We start from the raw sequence: 19,853 nt of genomic DNA, 5'->3' as shown, positions 1-19,853 counted from the left end.
GCAATGCATATATTTTGTATTGTGGCGGGTCCTTCTGGCTGCAGCACACGCTTCAGTACAAAAAGGGGACACTGCACATATCCCTGCACTACGTGGCAGGCACTATGCGGTGCCAGCCACATGGTGCAGGGATATGTAGGGAGGCACCATAGGTGCCCCCCAGGTCCCATGTCTCAGGGCCAGAGGGTAAGGGTGGGCCCCACGGGCCCCTAATGTTCCCTTCCACCAGCTTTTCCCTGTTTCCCCTTTCTCCGGCTGGCTGCTCTCCTCCCCCGAACATACCATTCTGTTAAGGAACCAGTTGGCCCATGGGCATTAGTTGGCTCATTAACGGGCCTTGTGTTATTCATTGTTTGGACAGTATATTTCTGTATCACAGTCCTGGGGAGTGTTGGGGGTTTGTTGTTCAGGTTTGTTTGTTCATTTTCTGTCTTGTTTTCTCTTAGGGGGGTGCGTATGGCAGCAGAGGTTGTAGAGGAACCTCATGGGTTTATAACTGGAATTAACTGAATGGCGGACCAGATAAGATTGATCACATTGAATGTGCAGGGCTTATCCACTCCCTCTAAACATAATAATGTGCTGGCTTACTTGAAGTGTAGAGGGGTGCAGATTGGGTTTTTGCAGACACACATCTTACGTAACTCAAAGGCCAGGCCCTGCGTAGCGATAGTCAGTTATACAATACAACTTACTCCGCTTTTGCACAGGGAGCCCTTGTCTGGATCAGGCCTGGGGGTGCCCTTTCATTTACATAAGGCAGTTGTTGACTGAATGATTATGCCCCAAATCTTGACCAGTCTGTTCTTTAAGTAGCTTCATACCTTGCCTTCTGTCAATGCTTTCCTATTTGAAGATAGTGGCGGATGACTTTAATTATGTAGCAGACTTGGGCTTGGAGGGATTGCACCCCCCTTGCACTACCTCACCAATGCATAGGCTGGCAGAGGGTGTCAGCGCCTGGGCCACACAGTGAGTCCTTATAGATTGCAGGCAGGTGTGGAACCCAGAGGCGCAGATGTATTCCTATCACTTTGGTTTTACAAGGCTTGATAGATTTTATAGCTGTATGGCAAAGTATAGTAAAGTGGTAGATGTTGAGTACCCCTGCTGGGTTCCTTTAAGTGGTCCTCACTTGGCGATTGGAACCCACAATGCTGGAGAATCAGACCTTCCAACCAGGGCATCTCTGGGTGAGCAAGTTGCCCGCTATTGGCTTGATAACACAGGCTCAGCGCATTTACAAAAGAGGGGAGAGGTCTATTGGAAAAAGGGCAATCACCACTTTGAAAGAGGTAGGTCCAGCCACAGTCGTGCCCTCAGGACAATAGTGAATACAAGAATACTGGGCTGTCCCTAAGTAAAAAGAAATGTATGTGTATCTTCGGTGTAAAGGATGGTGTAGGGTCAAGGAGACTCCTACAAGTGGGCATCCATTATGTTGGATGTAATGCCCTCACACACCCTTTCAGGTGTCATGCTTCATCATCTGGGCTTGCTCCTCGTTGGGTCGGCGGTGCAATACCCAACGGGCAACACCTCAAAGAGGGGCACTTTGGTGGAGATCTTTTATCCAACTGCCGTATAGATGAAGTGCGGGTGTGGGGCCAGTACTGCGTAGATGTGTGAGTTAAAATAAAGCTGGGGGTACCGGGAAATAACTTTATTCTGGGGGTCCCCTGCTCTAATTAAAAGGAAAGCTATCCGGTACGGTATACAACCTTTACAACAAAACTTTTACAACGAACTACCATTACAACGCAACTTTTACAACGCAAACTATTACAACGCATTGCTCTGGGGGGCGCTCTAGGATAGGGAATAGGTTAATTTACTATCCAATAACCTTCCCTACTATCCACGGGGACTGGAGTTGGAATAGTAAATTAAACTATTCACTATCCAGCGCCCAAAAGCATTATGCGTTGTAATGGTATGTGTTGTAAAACTTACGATGTAAAGGTAGGCGTTGTAAAGGTAGGCGTTGTAACATCATACATCCATCCGGTACTGGCTGGAATGTTATGCTTCCAGATTGCAAGTAGCGGTATAGTATGTGCTGTGTTTGGTCGACATGTTTCTCGCTCTAAAGCAATTAGCTAGCGATTCTTCAGGACCTATCAGTAGAAAGTGTATCTAATGTGCTGACTGTCTACGGTAATGCAATGATGTCTCAATTTCAGACAACCATTCTATTATGTGTTGCTCACAGAAAAAGGGGGTGTTTCCTGCGCCATTACTCTGTCGGACTGCTTCTACCTCGAATTGGGAAAAAAAGGGGGGAGAGAACACAGGCTCAGCCTCATCAGTGGGGATGGAGTGGGAGGCTATGACAGTGGTAACTTGGGGTTTATGTATTTGTAACAAAATTGGGAAGCGTGCTCAGTTGCATTCCGATATTAAACAGGAGAAAGCAATGCTTGATGGCCTACCCCGTGAGCTGGAGAGGACCCCGGAGGGTAGGGAGGGCACTTTGGACAAACAGGAGAAACTGCTCACCCTGGTGCAACACACCAATTTGATTATATGGCCTATGTGGCCAGGGCTCATGCTTTGAAAGACAAGTCGGGCAGAAAGCTCTCATGGCTAATGAGGTGAGAGGGCATACTATTCTCCAGGTGCGTGATGTTTCGAGACAGGTCATCTTTACTCAGGAGAGGATTAATGCTGCATTCCCCTGTTATTATAGGGTTCTGTACTCTGCAAGAACTGGGGTCAGCAAGGTGAATATGCTGACCAACATTGTGGACTCCTCTCCGGTAGTCCAAGATCCCGCAGTGGCTGCTCATCTGGGTGGGGATGACTCTAAGCAGGTGCATTTAAGGAGATGGCGAGGGCGAAGATCCCGGGTTGGATGACCTGCCCATAGAATTCTATCCTATGTATGCTGCAAAGGTCGGCCCTAAGCTTGTGTCCTTGTATGAGGCCATAACTGTTTCCCTACCTAAGAAGGACGAGGACCCACTTCTTCACTTGTATTGTCTTCTTTCTATGCTTAACACTGACTATAAGATCCTGAGTAAAGTACTAGCGAACCGGTTCATGAGTATTGTGCGGAAGATTGTTGCCCTGGATGGGGCAGTTAACAAGGGCCGAACTCAATGTACTGCACTGTATGTTTATGTTTTTATACTGTATGTTGTTACTTATGTTGTCCTAGCTATATTAAGTTTGTATGACAAATGCATCTGCACTATGCAAGGATGGAATAATAAATGAAGAAAAAAAATAGTAGCGAACCTGTTACTCCCACACATGTACTTCCTGGTCCACCCTGCCTAAACTGCTTTTATTCCTACTCATAGCACCATGCCTAACATTTGTCAGCTGCTGTTTGCCCTGGACCATCAGGACAGCTCCCTGGGAGTTCTTGTATGCATGGGCTTTGGGTTGCTCTTCGTCAAGCAGACAAAACTCTTGTACACCAGGCCGTTGCTCGGGTCCATACTGGTACGGTGGTATCGAAGGTGTGCGCGGTGGAGCAGGGCACCAGTCAGGGGTGCCCATTATCCCCTCTGCTGTTCTTCCTGGCTCTGGAGCAATTTGCTCGGACAAACCGGTGGGCTGAACACCATTGGGGTTTACTACTTTCTACTGACTGCCTTTATCTCTCTGGATGCAGATAACATGCTTCTCTATATGAGAGGGGAGGACTCTAATTTTGGGGAAGCGGTGGCTGCCCTGATGGATTTCTAACACTTCTCCGATCTGGATGTAAACTGGTGCAAATCCTATATCCACCCTCTCAGTGATGATCAAAGGGGGAGCAGACCCCTCTTGTCTGCCCCGACTTGGAGGTGGGAATCTACACCAATGGTTAGCCATTATATCGAACAGAATCACAAACCAGAGGATGTACGTTGGATTATCCTGGAACATATTGAGACACGTGAAGGTCTATGTCCAGACAAAGTCCGTAAAAAACGGGAGGTATTCTGGATTTTTTCTCTGAATACATTCACACGAGGCTTAAACCAGGACATTCCATGGGAACAAGCGATTCTGTAAGATTGAAGATACCATTTACTATAAGAGATATACAGTAAAGCTGTACTTTGATATGTCTACATAGTAAGAAGTCTATCTTTTATAAATATCCCGAGAGTGATAATTTCAACTCTTATCTCTACTTGGGATATTTATGTAACAACATGTTTTCATGCCATTATATTTGTCATCCATTAGTATGGTCACCCTGGTTAAAACCAATATATCTGCGCCCATTTGTTGTCTATCGGTTAGGGCACCCCGGTTACTGATATTATATAAGTGCCCATACATACGGCATATATGCACCATCGCCTCTTTTCCTTATACCAATTTGTATACATCATGACTTTACTCATTGAACCACCTTATATTGATATGGGGGGCCGCGCTAAATACAGTTTTTTTGCATTATTGCCCCAATAATATCCATATATGAGGCCGTTTTTATAGCTGTCTCTAACAAAATAAGGGTGTAGACATGCCAGTGAAAGTCCGTTGTCTATTTTTATGACATCAAGTCTCTCAATATGCGCCATTGGACACTATCTAAACATATAGGCTGCTGCCATATGTAGTTCAACTTAAACTTGCTCTCAGACAAGTTCGCGAAAGTCCGTTGTTTATTTTCATGACATCGAGTCCCAGCATTACCGCGTCACTGAATATGCGCCAGGCATTCACCGGCGCCAGGTGCAATTAATTGTACCTCTCTTTTGGCGGGCCGTTTGCCAATATATACCGCCGGTTCAGAAGCTCCTTTGTTCTTGAACCACCGGCACGTCGAGGGGAGATCTGGCCAAAGTATACTACCCTGCAAAACGAAGCTAAGCAAATTACAGCTACCACCCTCGCAAGCACTATGATTGTGCTCTGTAGACGCTCGTTGGCCGATGTTGAGCTAGCGTGTAATCTGCTGTTTTATACCCTCTTCTTTAGTACGGTATATCCCCCAAAGCTATATGATGTACCTCATCCTCCATTCAAAATACGGCGAAATTGTCCTTTTTCATCTTCTATAAGGTAATACCTCAGCCAGACACTCTTTTGAGCTCTATCTTCGTATCATATATATCGAGTGGCTTTTTTGATGCTCGAGGGAGATACATATATATATCTGTTCTTATCTTTAACAGCAAAAGAAGAGATTACAAACTATATTTGCCAGTCTCCCAAACATGACGTTTCAAGATTTTCAGTATATCTAGGAAAAGGTACCGCTTTCTGTCTATACTTTTGATATCGAGTAATTTATACAGACTGAAGCTACACAAACATTACATATGTATATTTATATTTCCCCAGTGACACAGACAATGTTCCCACTCAGGGGCCTCTGAGTATAGGCTTTTGGGGAAGAGAAAAAAGAAAGAAAAAAAGTATATTGGAACAAGCACCTCGAACACAGATTGGGTCTCATAATCTTACATTTTCATGACAACCAACTTTTAAAACGGTAAATATATACGTGGATTCTATTCAATTCGCACGTTTGACCAAAATAGTAACTAATGGCTATACTCACTCTTTATCGAGACGTGATAATCTATGAGGATCTTCAAACGAATCTCACCACTATCTACATAGCGATATTGTATTATCAAAAAAAAGGTTGGTAATCCCTCTAAATGATCCTATTATATATACTCATGCTACCGTTTTTAGGAACTTATCCATACTATTATAATAGGAGTAGACATGACCAAAGTGTAAATCTTTAATCACCTGTAATATAGATATCTATTCCAGCCATATACAGGGAATTATATCTGTCAGTTCTGTCCTATATAATGGTCTGATATGAAATGTGTCTAAAATTTAGAATATAGATCTTTGAAGTAAAAGGTATATCAGGTTGTCTTTCATCAGAATAGATAGACCTGTTCATGTGCCATATAAAACATACCTTAACGAATAAATGTGTCTTAATGTGTATCCTATGACTTTATTGTCTGAGCTGCTTGCAAAACTGAGGAAATTATGACATTATGTGCGAACGTACTCAAAATTAGAACATGTTATATCTATGCTACCATCAGTATGGGCATATAATGGAGGGCTAGCCAATTAAGAACCAAAACTCTAACTTATAAACGACATGTTTCTTGCATGGTCTATATACTAATAGCCTCATGTTCTCTATTGGCGAAATAAAAACGAGTTACATCCATCATGACGATATGGTCCCTTAGAATTGATGGTGTACGTATATACCAGATCCAATTGCAACTAAGTGTAAAAATTGATAACAAGAGTGTCTTCCATTGGAACATATATAAGAGCTAATTCCAATCATGTCATGAGCTACTGTATGTAAATATTGTATATATTTGTATGTAAATAATGACCTATACCCTCTCGAATTGTAAATTGTAAATACCATTATGCTACGACTTTTTAAATTTCTCAATATAATTATATGTATGTTTTTGTATTTTTTATAGTCTTTGTTGTCCTGTACAGTATACACGTGAATGACGGTCACCTGATGAAGGCAGAATGCCGAAACGCGCGTAGTGCCAATACTCACCGCTTTTGCCCACTACAATAGACCATTGACCGACTTGTCTTTGTTGGTTTTTGTGATATGTGTTTATATTTTTCAAGTTTTTCTTTAAATGTGTATACCTTTATCAAATGAAATATTGAATTTTATATTATAATCATCTATTTAAAGAGCCTATATAGGACACTCAAAATAATCAGACAACTATTGTTATAAAATAAAAATAAAAGATTCTTGAAAAACAAAATATACATCTCTCTGTGATCATAATCATATAAGATTGTGTGAATGTCGTAGCTATACACACTAGTATTTAAACGAGAGGTTTTGGCATTTTCTTATTAATTGTTTGCTATAATTTCTTTTCAAAACTGTTTTTGCCCTACCTATAGCAAATCTATTTCGCGTAGGGGTCCCCTGTTTTTCAAACTATAGGGAATCTACACCCATTCATTATTTGGGGGTGGCCATTTACTGTACCATGGACATGCTTTACAAGGGGAATTTTTGCCATGCAGTTGCCACCTGAAGATGTTCAATGGCCTTCTGCACCACGCTGCCGTTGGGTGGGTGGATAGTTGTTTCAAAAATGGTGGTGCTGCCCTGACTCCTCTATTTGTTTGCGGCCAGTTAGAACTTCTGCAGAGGTTCTATTGAGAGTGGGATGGGATCCTACTGACACTATTTTGGTGCTACAGAAACTGTGCTAATTTTGAACTTTATTGCCTGGCGTTCCAACTACAGTGGGTAGCTCAATAGAGATCTGTGCTGTGGGACAGAGTAGCCCATCACAAGCGTAGCCTGCTCTTCAAGGACGTTTTGACTAGTATCTTGCTGAAGTCCATCCCCGCTTCCATGGTTCCAGATACAAATGTACTGCTTAGAACATCGTGCTATGTTTTGGCTAGAGCACTACAGAAGACGTGCTGTTGTATAGCGTTTTAGGATCCAAGCGAAATTTACCCATTCATGCCCTTATATAGATACAATTCACATTACCCTTATATAGGCATAGAAATCATGCCCATGTTTGGACATAACCCATCCAGTCCAAATACAGGCATGGCTACTTCCACTTGTCCCAAAAAGCCACAACGATTTCTTGGGAAACTCGGCTTCAGCAGTCAAGGACATCCCCTTGCTTGAATATTGATTTGTCCTAGAAAGAATGGAGTTTTCAAAGAACTACCATTCACTTGGGGTTTTTTTGTGACGTTATTATGTCCGACTTTACGTCAAACTAGCACCTTCAAGGTATAAATATGTCTACACTTGCGGGGTGTTGGGAAATCGAGGCCCGAGACAGAGATACCAGACTTCCTTCATTCTAAAACCAAGGTACAGAGCTGATTAGACCCTAAGAGAAATATTGGATAGATTCTTGGCAAAGAAACTAAACCTATGCTACACCATACATACTTCTTCCCTCGTACTAGACTTAGGGTTAGGTACATTGGGGTAGGCGTATTTTAGAAGCACCATTTGAGTACTTTTAGCCTTTGTTATTTATGTATGTATTTATCTATAGTTTAGAAACCATACAATGCTTTTATAGTATTATAATACTCTTTTTGCAGTACGCATTATACTTTACAGCCAGTATTACGGTTGTAGCAGTTCATTTATTTTGCATGAGAAAGAAGACTGTTCAATAAATCCTTTTTTATTGAAAACGCCTGTCTCTCTATTTCTCTGCACCTCTGATGAAACGAAGCATGCACGATTGACTGAGTAAAATATCTATCTATTGTTTCCACGACTCTGAAGATACGTTTTTTCTTGGGGAAACAAAGTTGTCATGTTTATGCGGTTGTCAGAAACTAATCCCTTCTTGTTTATTCGAGAAAGTTTCTAGTGACCTCTGAGCTAGCTGGCATTCACAATTAAGTCTAATATATTCGATAGAGATCTAGTCGACCTAAGTCCTGCGTCAAATGTATAGGATATATAATTCCAATGCGCAGAGCCTATTGGGAATATAGGAACTACACTACAGTGCACTAGATTACCATACACAAGTGAGCTGCTGTTGCTGGTTACCTGGCATTGGGGAGGATTGAGGGTTGGTAGGGGCTGCACCGGTGGAAGGAGGTGGGGATCACTATAATGGGTGATTTATTAGTGAAGGGTGAGACCTGTCATTTCCTGGATCTGCAGGAGACATATGACCTCCCAGTGGGGCATTTTTTGCTCCATGGGGCTCTGTTGCATGGGGTGCGGGAGTGGTGGGACTGTGGCATTGCAAAACCACTGAAAGTGCCTGAGTTATCTATTTCTCACTGGCCAGATGATGATGGTCACATTACTATGCAGGCGCTGTTGAAGGAGGCGCACCTGGACCTGGCGTGTCTGCAATGACGTCAGGAGTAGGGCTTGGGTATGCCATTGTCTGACAAGATTGGAAGAGGGTGCTGCTTAAGACAGCACACGCAGAAGTTGCAAAACGGCATTTTTTTAAAATGAGTGTTTGTGCAGGAACAGGGACCTTCCTGTACATAAACAATCACTGGCATTTTTCTGCTTTTATGTGTGCTGCACAACGCAGCCCCCAAGAAAACAGCAAAAACGAAGAGAAATGAAACATTTGTCCTCGTTGCGCCAGGGTAAAACCAGGTTTTTTCTGGTCTTAACTCTGGGTCTGCCTCCTATATAAGCCTCCCTTGTAAATAGGAGACAGTGACAAAGATCAATAGGTGCCCATTGCGCTCCCCTTTCACGCTAAGCATAGCATGAAAGGAGGCCTTATTTGCAAGGCAGCGTTAAGCCACATTAAGTGGCTTAACGCAGCCTTGTAAATAAGGCGAAGCCCCTATCGCCACCACAACATCACTGAAAGTGACATTGTGATGGCCATAGAGGCTTGTACATATGCCCCATTATTTTGGTGATCAGTGCAATCCTACATTCTACACAAGCTAAAATTTAACTAGCCACGGATCCCAAAATGACCAACTATTTTATATCCTACATTTAAAAACACCTTCATTTTCTTTTGCCGTATTCACATGCTGCTAACAGTTGAAGGAGAAACCAGTCTTTCATCATATTAATACAATTTAATACCCAGGAAAATAATCCAATCGTAACCCCACTGTAGAAGCAGTCTAACGCTGCATACATGGGCCTGTAATTCCCCATAATGAAGCAATTTCGTAGCCAATGGGTATATAGAAAGTAAGTGGGTAAGAGCTTCCCCACATTGGCCACACAAACTGCAACAAAGGCATGCAAATTCTCCATGCCCCATTTTAAATTAACATTCAGCAAAATCTACTAAAAGCAGGCTAAAACATCCATGCACTTTCAATGAGAAACAAGGTTGTAAATACTATTTATACATTGATTTCGTCCTCACCAATTGTATGACTTGATTCTTACACCAGTGGCATAGTCTATCTTTTTAAATTCTTTTTCCAGATAAGACACTTCCCCAAGCATTAACTGTCTCACCACATTCTCCAGGTTAGCCTGCGGTATCGCTTTAGTTAAACACAACATTTTATTTAAAAAAAAGCTTGCCTGGCTACCATCTAAAAATCTATTCAGTTCCCTGCAAACCATAATTGTACTATATAGCAACACAGAATAAAATGTGGACTCCGCCATCATAATTAGTGTAGAAAGTGATAGACAGGGTAGATTTTATATAACTAGCCTTTGTGATGGACAGAAAGACAGACTTAAATGTTAGTTTTTCTGTCTGAGCCTCTCAACAAGCGTGAGAATGGAACCCTACGGTAGTCATGTACCTTCACACAACAGAAGCAAGTTCTCTACAGTCTGAAACGTATTTTTCTGATATATTTTTCTTTCTAAAGCTATTAATCTGAGTTTTTCATACATTGACAATTAACTTATTCTCTCGAGTACCATAGCAAATGCTGGAGGACAACTACTGTCCTATCCAGTTAAATATATGCATGTAGCTACGAGCAAGGTATTTAACATGTCTGTTCAACAGCTCCTATCATTTACAATACCAATAGCTTAAACTCTCGCAAATGCGAGACCTATTGCAGTCCAAATGCTTGAAGGCATCGCTGAGTTATCCCCTTCTGTCTCCCACGGTCCCTGAAGAGCTTCCCATTTGCTAAGAGTTAAATAAACAAACCAGTGGTCATAAGTGCGCATGAGAGCCCCTCCTGCCCTCCTGAATTAGGAGAAACTCATTAAAGAAAATAGTGCTTACAGACTAAAGAAGACATACAACAATCAAAGTAAACGGGCCAGTCCTCGTGGGAGGTTACAAATGAAGACAAGGCGGTACTAAGGAGGGACTAACAAGCCTAATAACTAATCTAAAGCCAGCATTAAAGAAGGACAATGACACAAGCCAATGATAAATATGGGTGGAGAGTGGGCGGGGCTTCAAGTACATACTCCAATACAGTATGGCTCGCAGAGAAGCGCATGCACTTTCCAGGCTCGACCCAATGACTGCATTGCCCCCATTAAAATGTCTAACTGGCTCATTTAGATACCGCCTTGTCATTGGAGGTCTGCCTTTTTCATCGGTTGTCGCCTGCCTGGCAGGAATCATAAAAGCATTCACAACAACCGCTGGTGCGGCGGTTGTCATAAAGGATGTAAACTTTGCTGAACAAGCACCGTGTTTGTCTGCTCGGCAATAGTTTTTTGTGATCCAGAAACAACCCCTGAAGCTGGGGGTTTGTTGCTGAGAAACAAAAACACAAAAGGCCCTGATGGACAGAGAGTGTTCAACCTGCGAGTGTGGCCATTGAGAAATGTCCATGCCTGCGACTCCCTGGCTTTGCCGAGTAGGGAAATCTAATGATGGTCGCCCTCATTATGTGACCTGGGAACCCTGTGGCAGACAGGCTGCCAGGCTGGAGGTTTCCAATGGTGTAGCCATCTGTGGCTCTGCAGTAAGAAACCCAGTGTTTCCCCCACCTTTGAATTGCGTAGGAGAACTATGATCTTGGTGGGGCTGGAATTCCAATGGTGCTCCCACTCAACCAAACTCTAATTGACCCCATGAATCTGCTATGCATAGGTGAAATAGCAGGGGTGCAAGACCGAACCCTTGTTCAAAATCCTTGTTTATAAAAAATCTTCAAAAGACACACAATTGATGGACGGAATGCCAAACAAATTAAAACATTCACCCCAGTCAAAAAATCTGGGTTAAATCCATAATTCTTTCATTCACCATGCCACCCCAGTTTAGACCTGGCAAAGCAAGACCTTTTTTCCATCTCATCTCATAAGCAAATTATAACAGGTTTTAGAATATAGTTGTTGGTTCACTGGCAACCATATTGGATCTATGTCATATTTTATTAACTTGGACTATAAAATACTCTGATCAACTAAATCCTAAACCTTGATATAAGCAACAAAAAAGTGTAGTGGTCTCATGCTATGTAAACCTATCTTCTATAAGAGCCAGCGCGAAGACACTAATCCTGGCCTACACTTGGTTTGGCCCAAATCTGTTGATCCTGCGTGATAATGTGCTGTACACCTTTGCATCCAGGACAACAATGTCGATTAGTCTGTTATTAGATGGATTATCACATGCCTTTTCTTATAGATAGGAATTAATACTGGCTGTACCCAAGAAGTTGGTAGTACGCTCTGCTCCCCTACCATCCTAAAGAAAGAAGATAGAAACTGTCCACAGAAAGCTTCAAATACCTCTATCGGGATCCATGTGGGTCCACTGACAAAACAGAATTCGTTTTCCCTATATATGCCTTACTTTAAAGGCTTAGGGATGAATTAACTTGGGACTTCAGCTATTGGTCTCTCATTCTGTTCATCTTTCATAGACACAGTCAGAACACAGGTTGCAGGAGCCTCGTTATATGGTTGGTCTCCAAACGTTTATGTAAATGGAAAGAAATATGGGAATTTATAATATTTCTCAAGGAAGAGGCAGTGGCTGTTGTGTTTTGGGCAGGCATTTCAGGTGATTTTGAATTAAAGGAACTATTTCTTCAGTCTGGGATTTATCTATATCAATTTCCAGGATTTCAAGATGTGAATAAAATGTGAATAAAATCATGGAGAACGCAGGAGAAAGGTTTGCTATGGTATTGGACAGGCATCTGTATGTGCATGTGCTGAATATTAATGCCATAGATAGTATCATGAAAGGTGCCAACTTTGAACCTCTGACAAAAAACATCAACTAAATGTACCAATGAACAGTAGCTCTAAGAAAGAGACCATAGAAATATTGCAAATACACATCCTTGACTAGAAACAACTGTGAGCTGCAGGATGGTTGCATATCTTTAGTGCTCTTTTTTTCATCTTGCTTTTGCTTCAGTTTTATATGATGATCTCTTAGACCAGTGGTTCTTAACGTGTGATCCATGAACCGCAGGGGTCTGTGAGGCCTCTCGAGGGTCCCTGATTGTGTAAAAAAGTCAATATTATTAGCAGATGAATGACGTATATATAAATAAAGAAGCAAAGAATAAAATAAACATTGTAAACCGTTCTGTAAGTGTGAAGTAATTTGAAAAGTTGAGGCTAGAGATTAGGCTGTTATTCTCAGATTGATTTGTGGGGTCAGTGTAAGCGCATCAAACAAAATATAGTATGGATAACGGGCAGCCTCAATTGAATTTAGAAAAGCTCCAACCTTTCCTTTAAATTTCAAACTTCTATTTTTTTATATATCTTTTAATAATTATATTTAATCATTTATGTATCTGTTTGATGAATGCTTGTTTCTGCATTTCTGTGTATTGTTTTGCCGTTCAAATCATTAAAATTGCTTAGAAAAGAGTTCCCGGCTTCCTCTTTATTCTCAGTGGGGGGGTGACCTGATTCAAATATTGATTCCCTGGGGGTTACCGCATTCCAGTTATTGATAAGAGGGTGTCCACAGAAGTGAAAAGGGTAAGAATCACTGCATTAGAACATTCTTTATTTACAAGTATTCTTGCCTCACCACTGTTCACCTCTTCTCTCACTGTCAATTGGTATTCTCTCTTCCAATGAGTACATCCGTTCCACCAGTCTCCATGTGCTTTTCTATTGCTTCATTTGTCAGTTTCATTCACTTTATCAAGTTTGCTTTCCCTTTTGTCATTGCAAAAATTATAAATATAGTACCATTGACTTGGATAATAATAACTGCTATTATTGAAGAGACAAGGCAGGTGATTATGTTTTTGAAATAAAGAGCTATTGCTTAAAATAGTCCTAATCGATTTAATGAATGTCTGCTTTTATGCTTCCCACAGAATCAGGACAGGATGACTGGAATGGTCAGCACCTTCTACGGCTACCTCCTGATTCTCAATGCCATATTGATGATCTTGTACACAAGCTACACCATCCACGAGCGAGCAGCTAATAACTCTCTTAGTACAAAAAGGTCTAACCGAACTCATCTTCTCATCCTGACCTCTTGGAGATCAGGATCCTCTTTTGTGGGGCAGCTATTTAACCAAAATCCTAATGTCTTTTACCTGTTTGAGCCAACCAAACATGTGTGGGCTAAATTCAACAATCAGAACCCTACCCTCCTTCATTTGCCAATGAGGGATCTTCTCAAGTCCGTCTTTATGTGTGACATGTCGGCATTTCAACCTTACTTGTCCCAGGCAAAGTATATTTCAGATCTCTTCATGTGGTATGAAGTCCGTGCGCTCTGCTCTCCCCCAGCCTGCGAAGCCCTCAATCGTTTTGACATAATTGACAGGCCAACATGTAAGAATAAATGCCTTTATAGTACATTCGATAAAGTGGAGGAAGCCTGCAAAACCTACTCCCATGTTGTGGTAAAGACTGTCCGGTTCTTGGACCTGAAGATCTTGTACCCCTTATTAAGAGACCCGCAGCTGAATCTGAAGATCCTTCATCTTGTACGGGACCCCAGGGCCATCTTTTCATCCCGGGAACACTTCAGTGGTCTGAGGAGTGACAACATAATCTTGGCCAGAAGTAAAATTGGCAAACCTAACATCTACTTTGTGATGTTTGAGGTCTGTCGTGCCCAAGTAAACATCCATCAGACTGCCATGCGTGACTCACCCTATTTCCTTAATAATCGTTACATGATGGTACGCTACGAAGATCTGGTGAATGACCCGCAGGGATACATTGATCTATTGTACCACTATGCAGGCCTCAGTATGTCTACTATGATAAAATCCTGGGTCTACAACATAACTAATAATGTTGGTCCTCAGGAAAATGGCTTCATGTCATATACCAAAGACTCGATGAAGAGGGCCCATCTTTGGAGGCACAGGTTAAGTTTCCAGAAGGTGAAGTTACTACAAAGGGTTTGCCAGCAAGCAATGGACGTGTTTGGATATCAACAATTGAGGTCAGAAGAAGAGCAGAAAAACCTCATATTGGACCTAGTGTTGCCTAAGAAACACAATTTGTTTTAGCATGGAGATATATATATATATATATATATATATATATATATATATATATATATATATATATATATATATATATATATATATGATATAATAGTCACTTGAAAAAAACATAGCCTGCACTCAGATCATAACAGGACAATGGCTTGTTCAGAGTTTGGTAGAGCATGAACCACCTATACATTGGTGTGGTTCCTGCTCCATCAAGCATGTGATTTCCCCACCTCAGTCATAGGTTGGGGATCACTAGGTTTTGACGGTGGAGCCTCAGCTTTTTCTGCCATCGGGAACCTATGACCTGGTGGCCCATCTGAGAAGGTCAACCTACTTACAGTGGGTTTCTGGCATACATGTTTCCTGATTGTGGCTCCGATGCAAGGCAAAGCAGACCTGGGCTGGAAAAAAGCTCAATGGCCCGCCCCTATACACAGCAAGAAAATTCCCTGCATGTCAGGACCATTGATATTTTCTATTTAAGAACCAAACCACAGCTTTGGGCGGAAATGGTTTCAGTCTTTAATCTTTTATTTCTTTTTCCCAAAATGATTAAAAATGTAATTGCAAGCTAAACAGTTTACAAAATGTGCGACTAATTATCAGGAATAATCTTTCACTTATTTTAGGTACTTGCATCTCTCACTCTGCTCATTCTACAGAAACTGCTCTCCTACCTGTAGCCTGCTGTCTTACCTTTGCTTACTCCTGCCTAAACATACCTTTCCTTTCATTAGTGTGGACATTTCTGTTGCTGATGAGATGTTTGATCATCCTTTTGTTCTTACTACTGTTCCCTCGCTTGGGATCCCTGAAACTGTACTCTCCTGGTTTTCACCTTATCTCTGTGGCTGCTCCTTCTCTGTGTACTGGTTCAGTCAAACCGCTCGTTTCTTAACAGCGCTCTTTGGAGTTCCTCAATGTTTTCCTCTTGGTTCTCTTTTCTTCTCAGTCTGCACCACTCTTCTTGCCTGAATGAGCTCTTCGTTTGGTCTATCCAGTCGGTTCAGTGTGGCCCACTCTCATCTCTTTACTTTCTTTTAAAATTTTCGGTATTAATTAGAGACTGGTGGATTTGAGACATCGGCATTAAATCAGCGGATCTCCCACTTCCCAAAGCTCTCCTCTCTACCCCCCCCCTTCAATTAGAGGTGTGGGAACCACTGGATTTCCAACAGCATAAACGTCTTGGCAGTGGCACACCTGCAACAGGTCATCTACATTCAAGGAGACGAAAATCCAGCCCTGTTTAGATCTTTTATTCCCTGTTTGAGACTGCCATGTAAACCCAAGCATTCATAGACAGAAAAATGCAGAAACAAACACCTGGAAAATCAGAATAAATGCTGTCTGGCTGCAGTGACATTGCGGCCAACATGCATTCTATTTTCATTTAATGTGGCACTCTACACCACTCTATGCCACTCCACTTCACTCTACGCAACTCCATATTATTCGACAGTACTCTAGGACGCTCCACTTCCCACAATGCCACTCTCTGCCACTCCACTCTATGTCACTCCACCCTGCGCCACTCTACACTACGCCACTCCACTCTACGCCACTCCAAGTCTCTCGATTATATGCTTCTCCACTCTTTCACCACAGCCATCTTACTCCACTCCACCACTACACTCTACTCTGCCACTCACTGCCACTCTACTCTACCTCATTATTCACTATTCCACGCCACTCTACTCCACAACACCCCACTCTATATTTCTCTACTCTATGCCACTCCACACTATGCCACTCCACTCTAGACCACTCCACTCTAGGCCACTCCACTCTAGGCCACTCTCCTCCATGCCACTCGACTCTACGTCACTTCTCTCCAGCCGACTCCAGACCACTCCACTTCACACAATGTCACCCTACGCCACTCCACTCTACTCTACACCACTCTACTCTAAGCCAATCTACTCTATGCCACTCTACTCTATGCCACTCTACTCCACCCTCCTCTACGTCACTCTACTCCACTCTCCTCTACATCACTTTCTTCTTCGCCACACCATTGACTTTTAGCCATGCTAAACAGCATCCACGCTACTGTACAACATGGCTAAAATACTTTAGCAATGCCAATAGACCTCATATTTGTGAGACCTATACTTGTTTACAATAATGCTGGCAGCCCTGTGTGAAGCACTGAGGTGATCACTGCTCATAATCTTGTATATGGTGGCCACTAATGTAATCTTGTCTGATGTGTCAATATTACAATACTAATAATATAAGTAGCTTGGAATGATTTTCATTGAACATAAGTAGCTCTTATTACAGAAAAGGTGGGAGACCCCTGACATTGAGAACCGATATTTTGTCCAAAAACACAATGGCCAAGATTTACTAAGAAATCATGCAATGCAATCCAGAAAGTTGCTGTGCTGAATTATTTGAATGGGAGAGATCATAACAACAACATTTCCACTACGATGTGCACTGTTCTGCTCTCTTTCTGCACTAGCCCTTTATCCTGCCATGCGCCAATCGAAACACCCTTGCACCGTAGTGCAAGGGTGTCTGTTGTGTGGTAAGAATAGTGTTTCTACTGAAAGGAGTCCCTTCGGGTACAAAAACTATTCTTTAAAGCTTTTCCCTCTTTGCACGTGTGATGTAGAAGGCAGCACACGTGCAAAGAGGGAAAAACAAGGAGAGACAAATACATTTCTCTTCATTTCACCTGCCACTCGTAAGCATAATATGTTGGCACAAATCCCTATCTACAAATTATTGGAGATTGGGATTTGTGTCAAAACCCCTGCAGCATCCATGGAACTCCCCCTTGACGCAAAGTAATGGAAGACAGTGCCTTGTGTCGCTTTGCGTTACTTTTGATTACAATCTAATGCAAACTGCAAATAGCGTTGGATTGTAAATATCAACACACTTTGCATCGGGTTTGCTTTAACCCCTTGCATGCGGCCGCGATTCTGCGCCTGTGCGGCAAAATCGCAAGTGGGCGGGTTCATGGCGGCCCCCAGCCGTCATCAGCACACGAGCACCGCGGTGCATGACGGACGGGGGCCGTCATCAGCATGCAAGGGCTTAAAAAGGTGGGCCTAAGAAAGGAATGATGCTAGTACACCGTAGGTGGAAACTTGAAAGAACAAGATGGGAACTGGATATCAATAGAGAAATGACAGATGAGGAATGGATGACTTTACACTTACATCTAGCAAGTGTCCCGAAATGCACACATAAAACAATACTATCTACACTGCACCTACCTGTCACCTAAACTACTACATGGTGAATACTCCAGAGGGCCCGACAGTGGTCCAAGATGCGGCTGGGTTTTTATAAAATGGGAAAGTCCAGCTCTTATTATTGAGTAGGGGCGTTGCAAGATTCGTCAAGTCTTGCAGGCAGACATTTCACTAACACCCTAATTACATTCTTTTTAGGGCTGATGGTTACACCAAACAAGAAGCTAAGTTGTAAGTTGGCAACCTGATATTTGTACATACTAAGAGATGGATAGTCATGAACAGGCGGTCTCCACTACCACAGAAAATTACTACTTGGAAGTCTGGTTAGTTAAAATGAGAAGCAGCTGACAAAGGATTGACGTTAAAGCAAGTAAGATTGGGCAGGGGTGGAATTTCTCAATGGGACACAGCACATTTTGCTTGCATCTGAGTCCCTCGTTACCAGTGGCCTGATAAAGTCCTATATCTGTGGTAACTCCTATTATGGTACATATTAAAGTAATGGGTTTTACAGTTTTTGTGATAAAACCTGGGTCCTCCAAATACATCTCAGCATGTCAGTCCAGCCGATATTTATTGGGATGAAAAATTAACTGTGAATATCGGGGATATCCACATGTTATGTCCCATTTTATGGACAAAACTCATAATGTGCAACACACATAGCAAACAATAAATGTTGTAAACTACGTTATATATATTTTAGCACATACGATCATTATTGCGCATAAAATTGGCTGACTCTTAATGAGGGCTGTAGTCTTTTCTAAGACCTCGCCCGAGTAGAGTAGAGGCTTTAGATGAAGATTCACATGGATCATTATATTTGGCCCAAGATCACTAGTGATTAAAAATACTTATAAAAGGATAGAAGACAACGTACTGAGGAATCAGCCAATGTATATATTGAAGATTGGAAGAAACTGTCATGCAACCTCAGATCCTATGTGCTTGAGTGTAAAGGACAAAAGTAGCCCCCGAATCAAATGTATGAACACATAAATGTAGAGGATGTGATCCATATTTTATGTCGCCAGAGTTGATAGGTTTTCACATGATGACACTTAGTAATATCTAATCAATGTTTAGCACTAATATTTAAGTGTTGGCTGTGCCTTTGTTAATGAAACAATAAATAAATAGTGACTGATGCAGCGTTGGGCCAATCCTCTTACCATTGGTTGTAGGGTGGACCTTTTCTTCGCCGACTAAGAGGTAAAGGGAGTTAACATAAAACTCAATTATCAGTGCAACCCATTTGGCTATACAATAAGGACCGGGAATCAGTGACAATGGTTAAGAAGGTTTGTTACAAATTAACAGTCAGGTTAATGTAAACAAATCTTAGTAATGCTCTATAAAGTTACAAAATAACAACTAAAAAACCCAACCTACTAAAGACGTTTAGGCGTACCAACAGAAGGCAAACAAGAAGTTCAGTCACAGAAATACAAAAGATCAATTGCAGAATCTGATGCTCAGAGAAGAGTTTCTGTTTCTCTCTTCTATACATGAATAAAGTCCAGAGTCATCTAAGTTTAAAGTCCAAACTAAGGAAGGTAGTTTAACCCCTTCGCTGCTAGGCCTCCCCCATGCTAAGCCTCTTTTTTGGCTATTTGGGGTAGTTCCTGCTTAGGCCCCTGTAGCGTTTTGACCACATAAGGTATCCACACCAAGTTTTCGTTCTTTTCTTCCAACATCATGGGTATTCTAAAGGTATCCAGAGTTTGTGGAGTCCCCTGGAGAGGACCCAGAAATTAGCCAAAATACAGCTAAATT

At 41.9% G+C, this 19,853-nt stretch overlaps 1 protein-coding gene across 1 annotated transcript in view; it reads left to right on the top strand.

Moving 5' to 3' along the window:
- The window catches only part of LOC144819308 (carbohydrate sulfotransferase 6-like), a 97,797-nt gene extending 82,909 nt beyond the window's left edge, over positions 1–14,888 (top strand). The window contains exon 2 of the mRNA XM_078677261.1: positions 13,714–14,888. Coding sequence (XP_078533387.1) covers positions 13,726–14,871 — 1,146 coding nt within the window. The 5' untranslated portion in view covers positions 13,714–13,725 and the 3' untranslated portion in view covers positions 14,872–14,888. The remainder of the gene's footprint in view (positions 1–13,713) is intronic.
- Positions 14,889–19,853: the final 4,965 nt, after the last annotated feature.

This window comes from Lissotriton helveticus, chromosome 2_1, assembly GCF_964261635.1.
Source record: "Lissotriton helveticus chromosome 2_1, aLisHel1.1, whole genome shotgun sequence".
NCBI lineage: Eukaryota > Metazoa > Chordata > Amphibia > Caudata > Salamandridae > Lissotriton > Lissotriton helveticus.
Note: the sequence above shows the minus strand (reverse complement) of the source record. Positions and strands in the feature narration are given on the sequence as shown.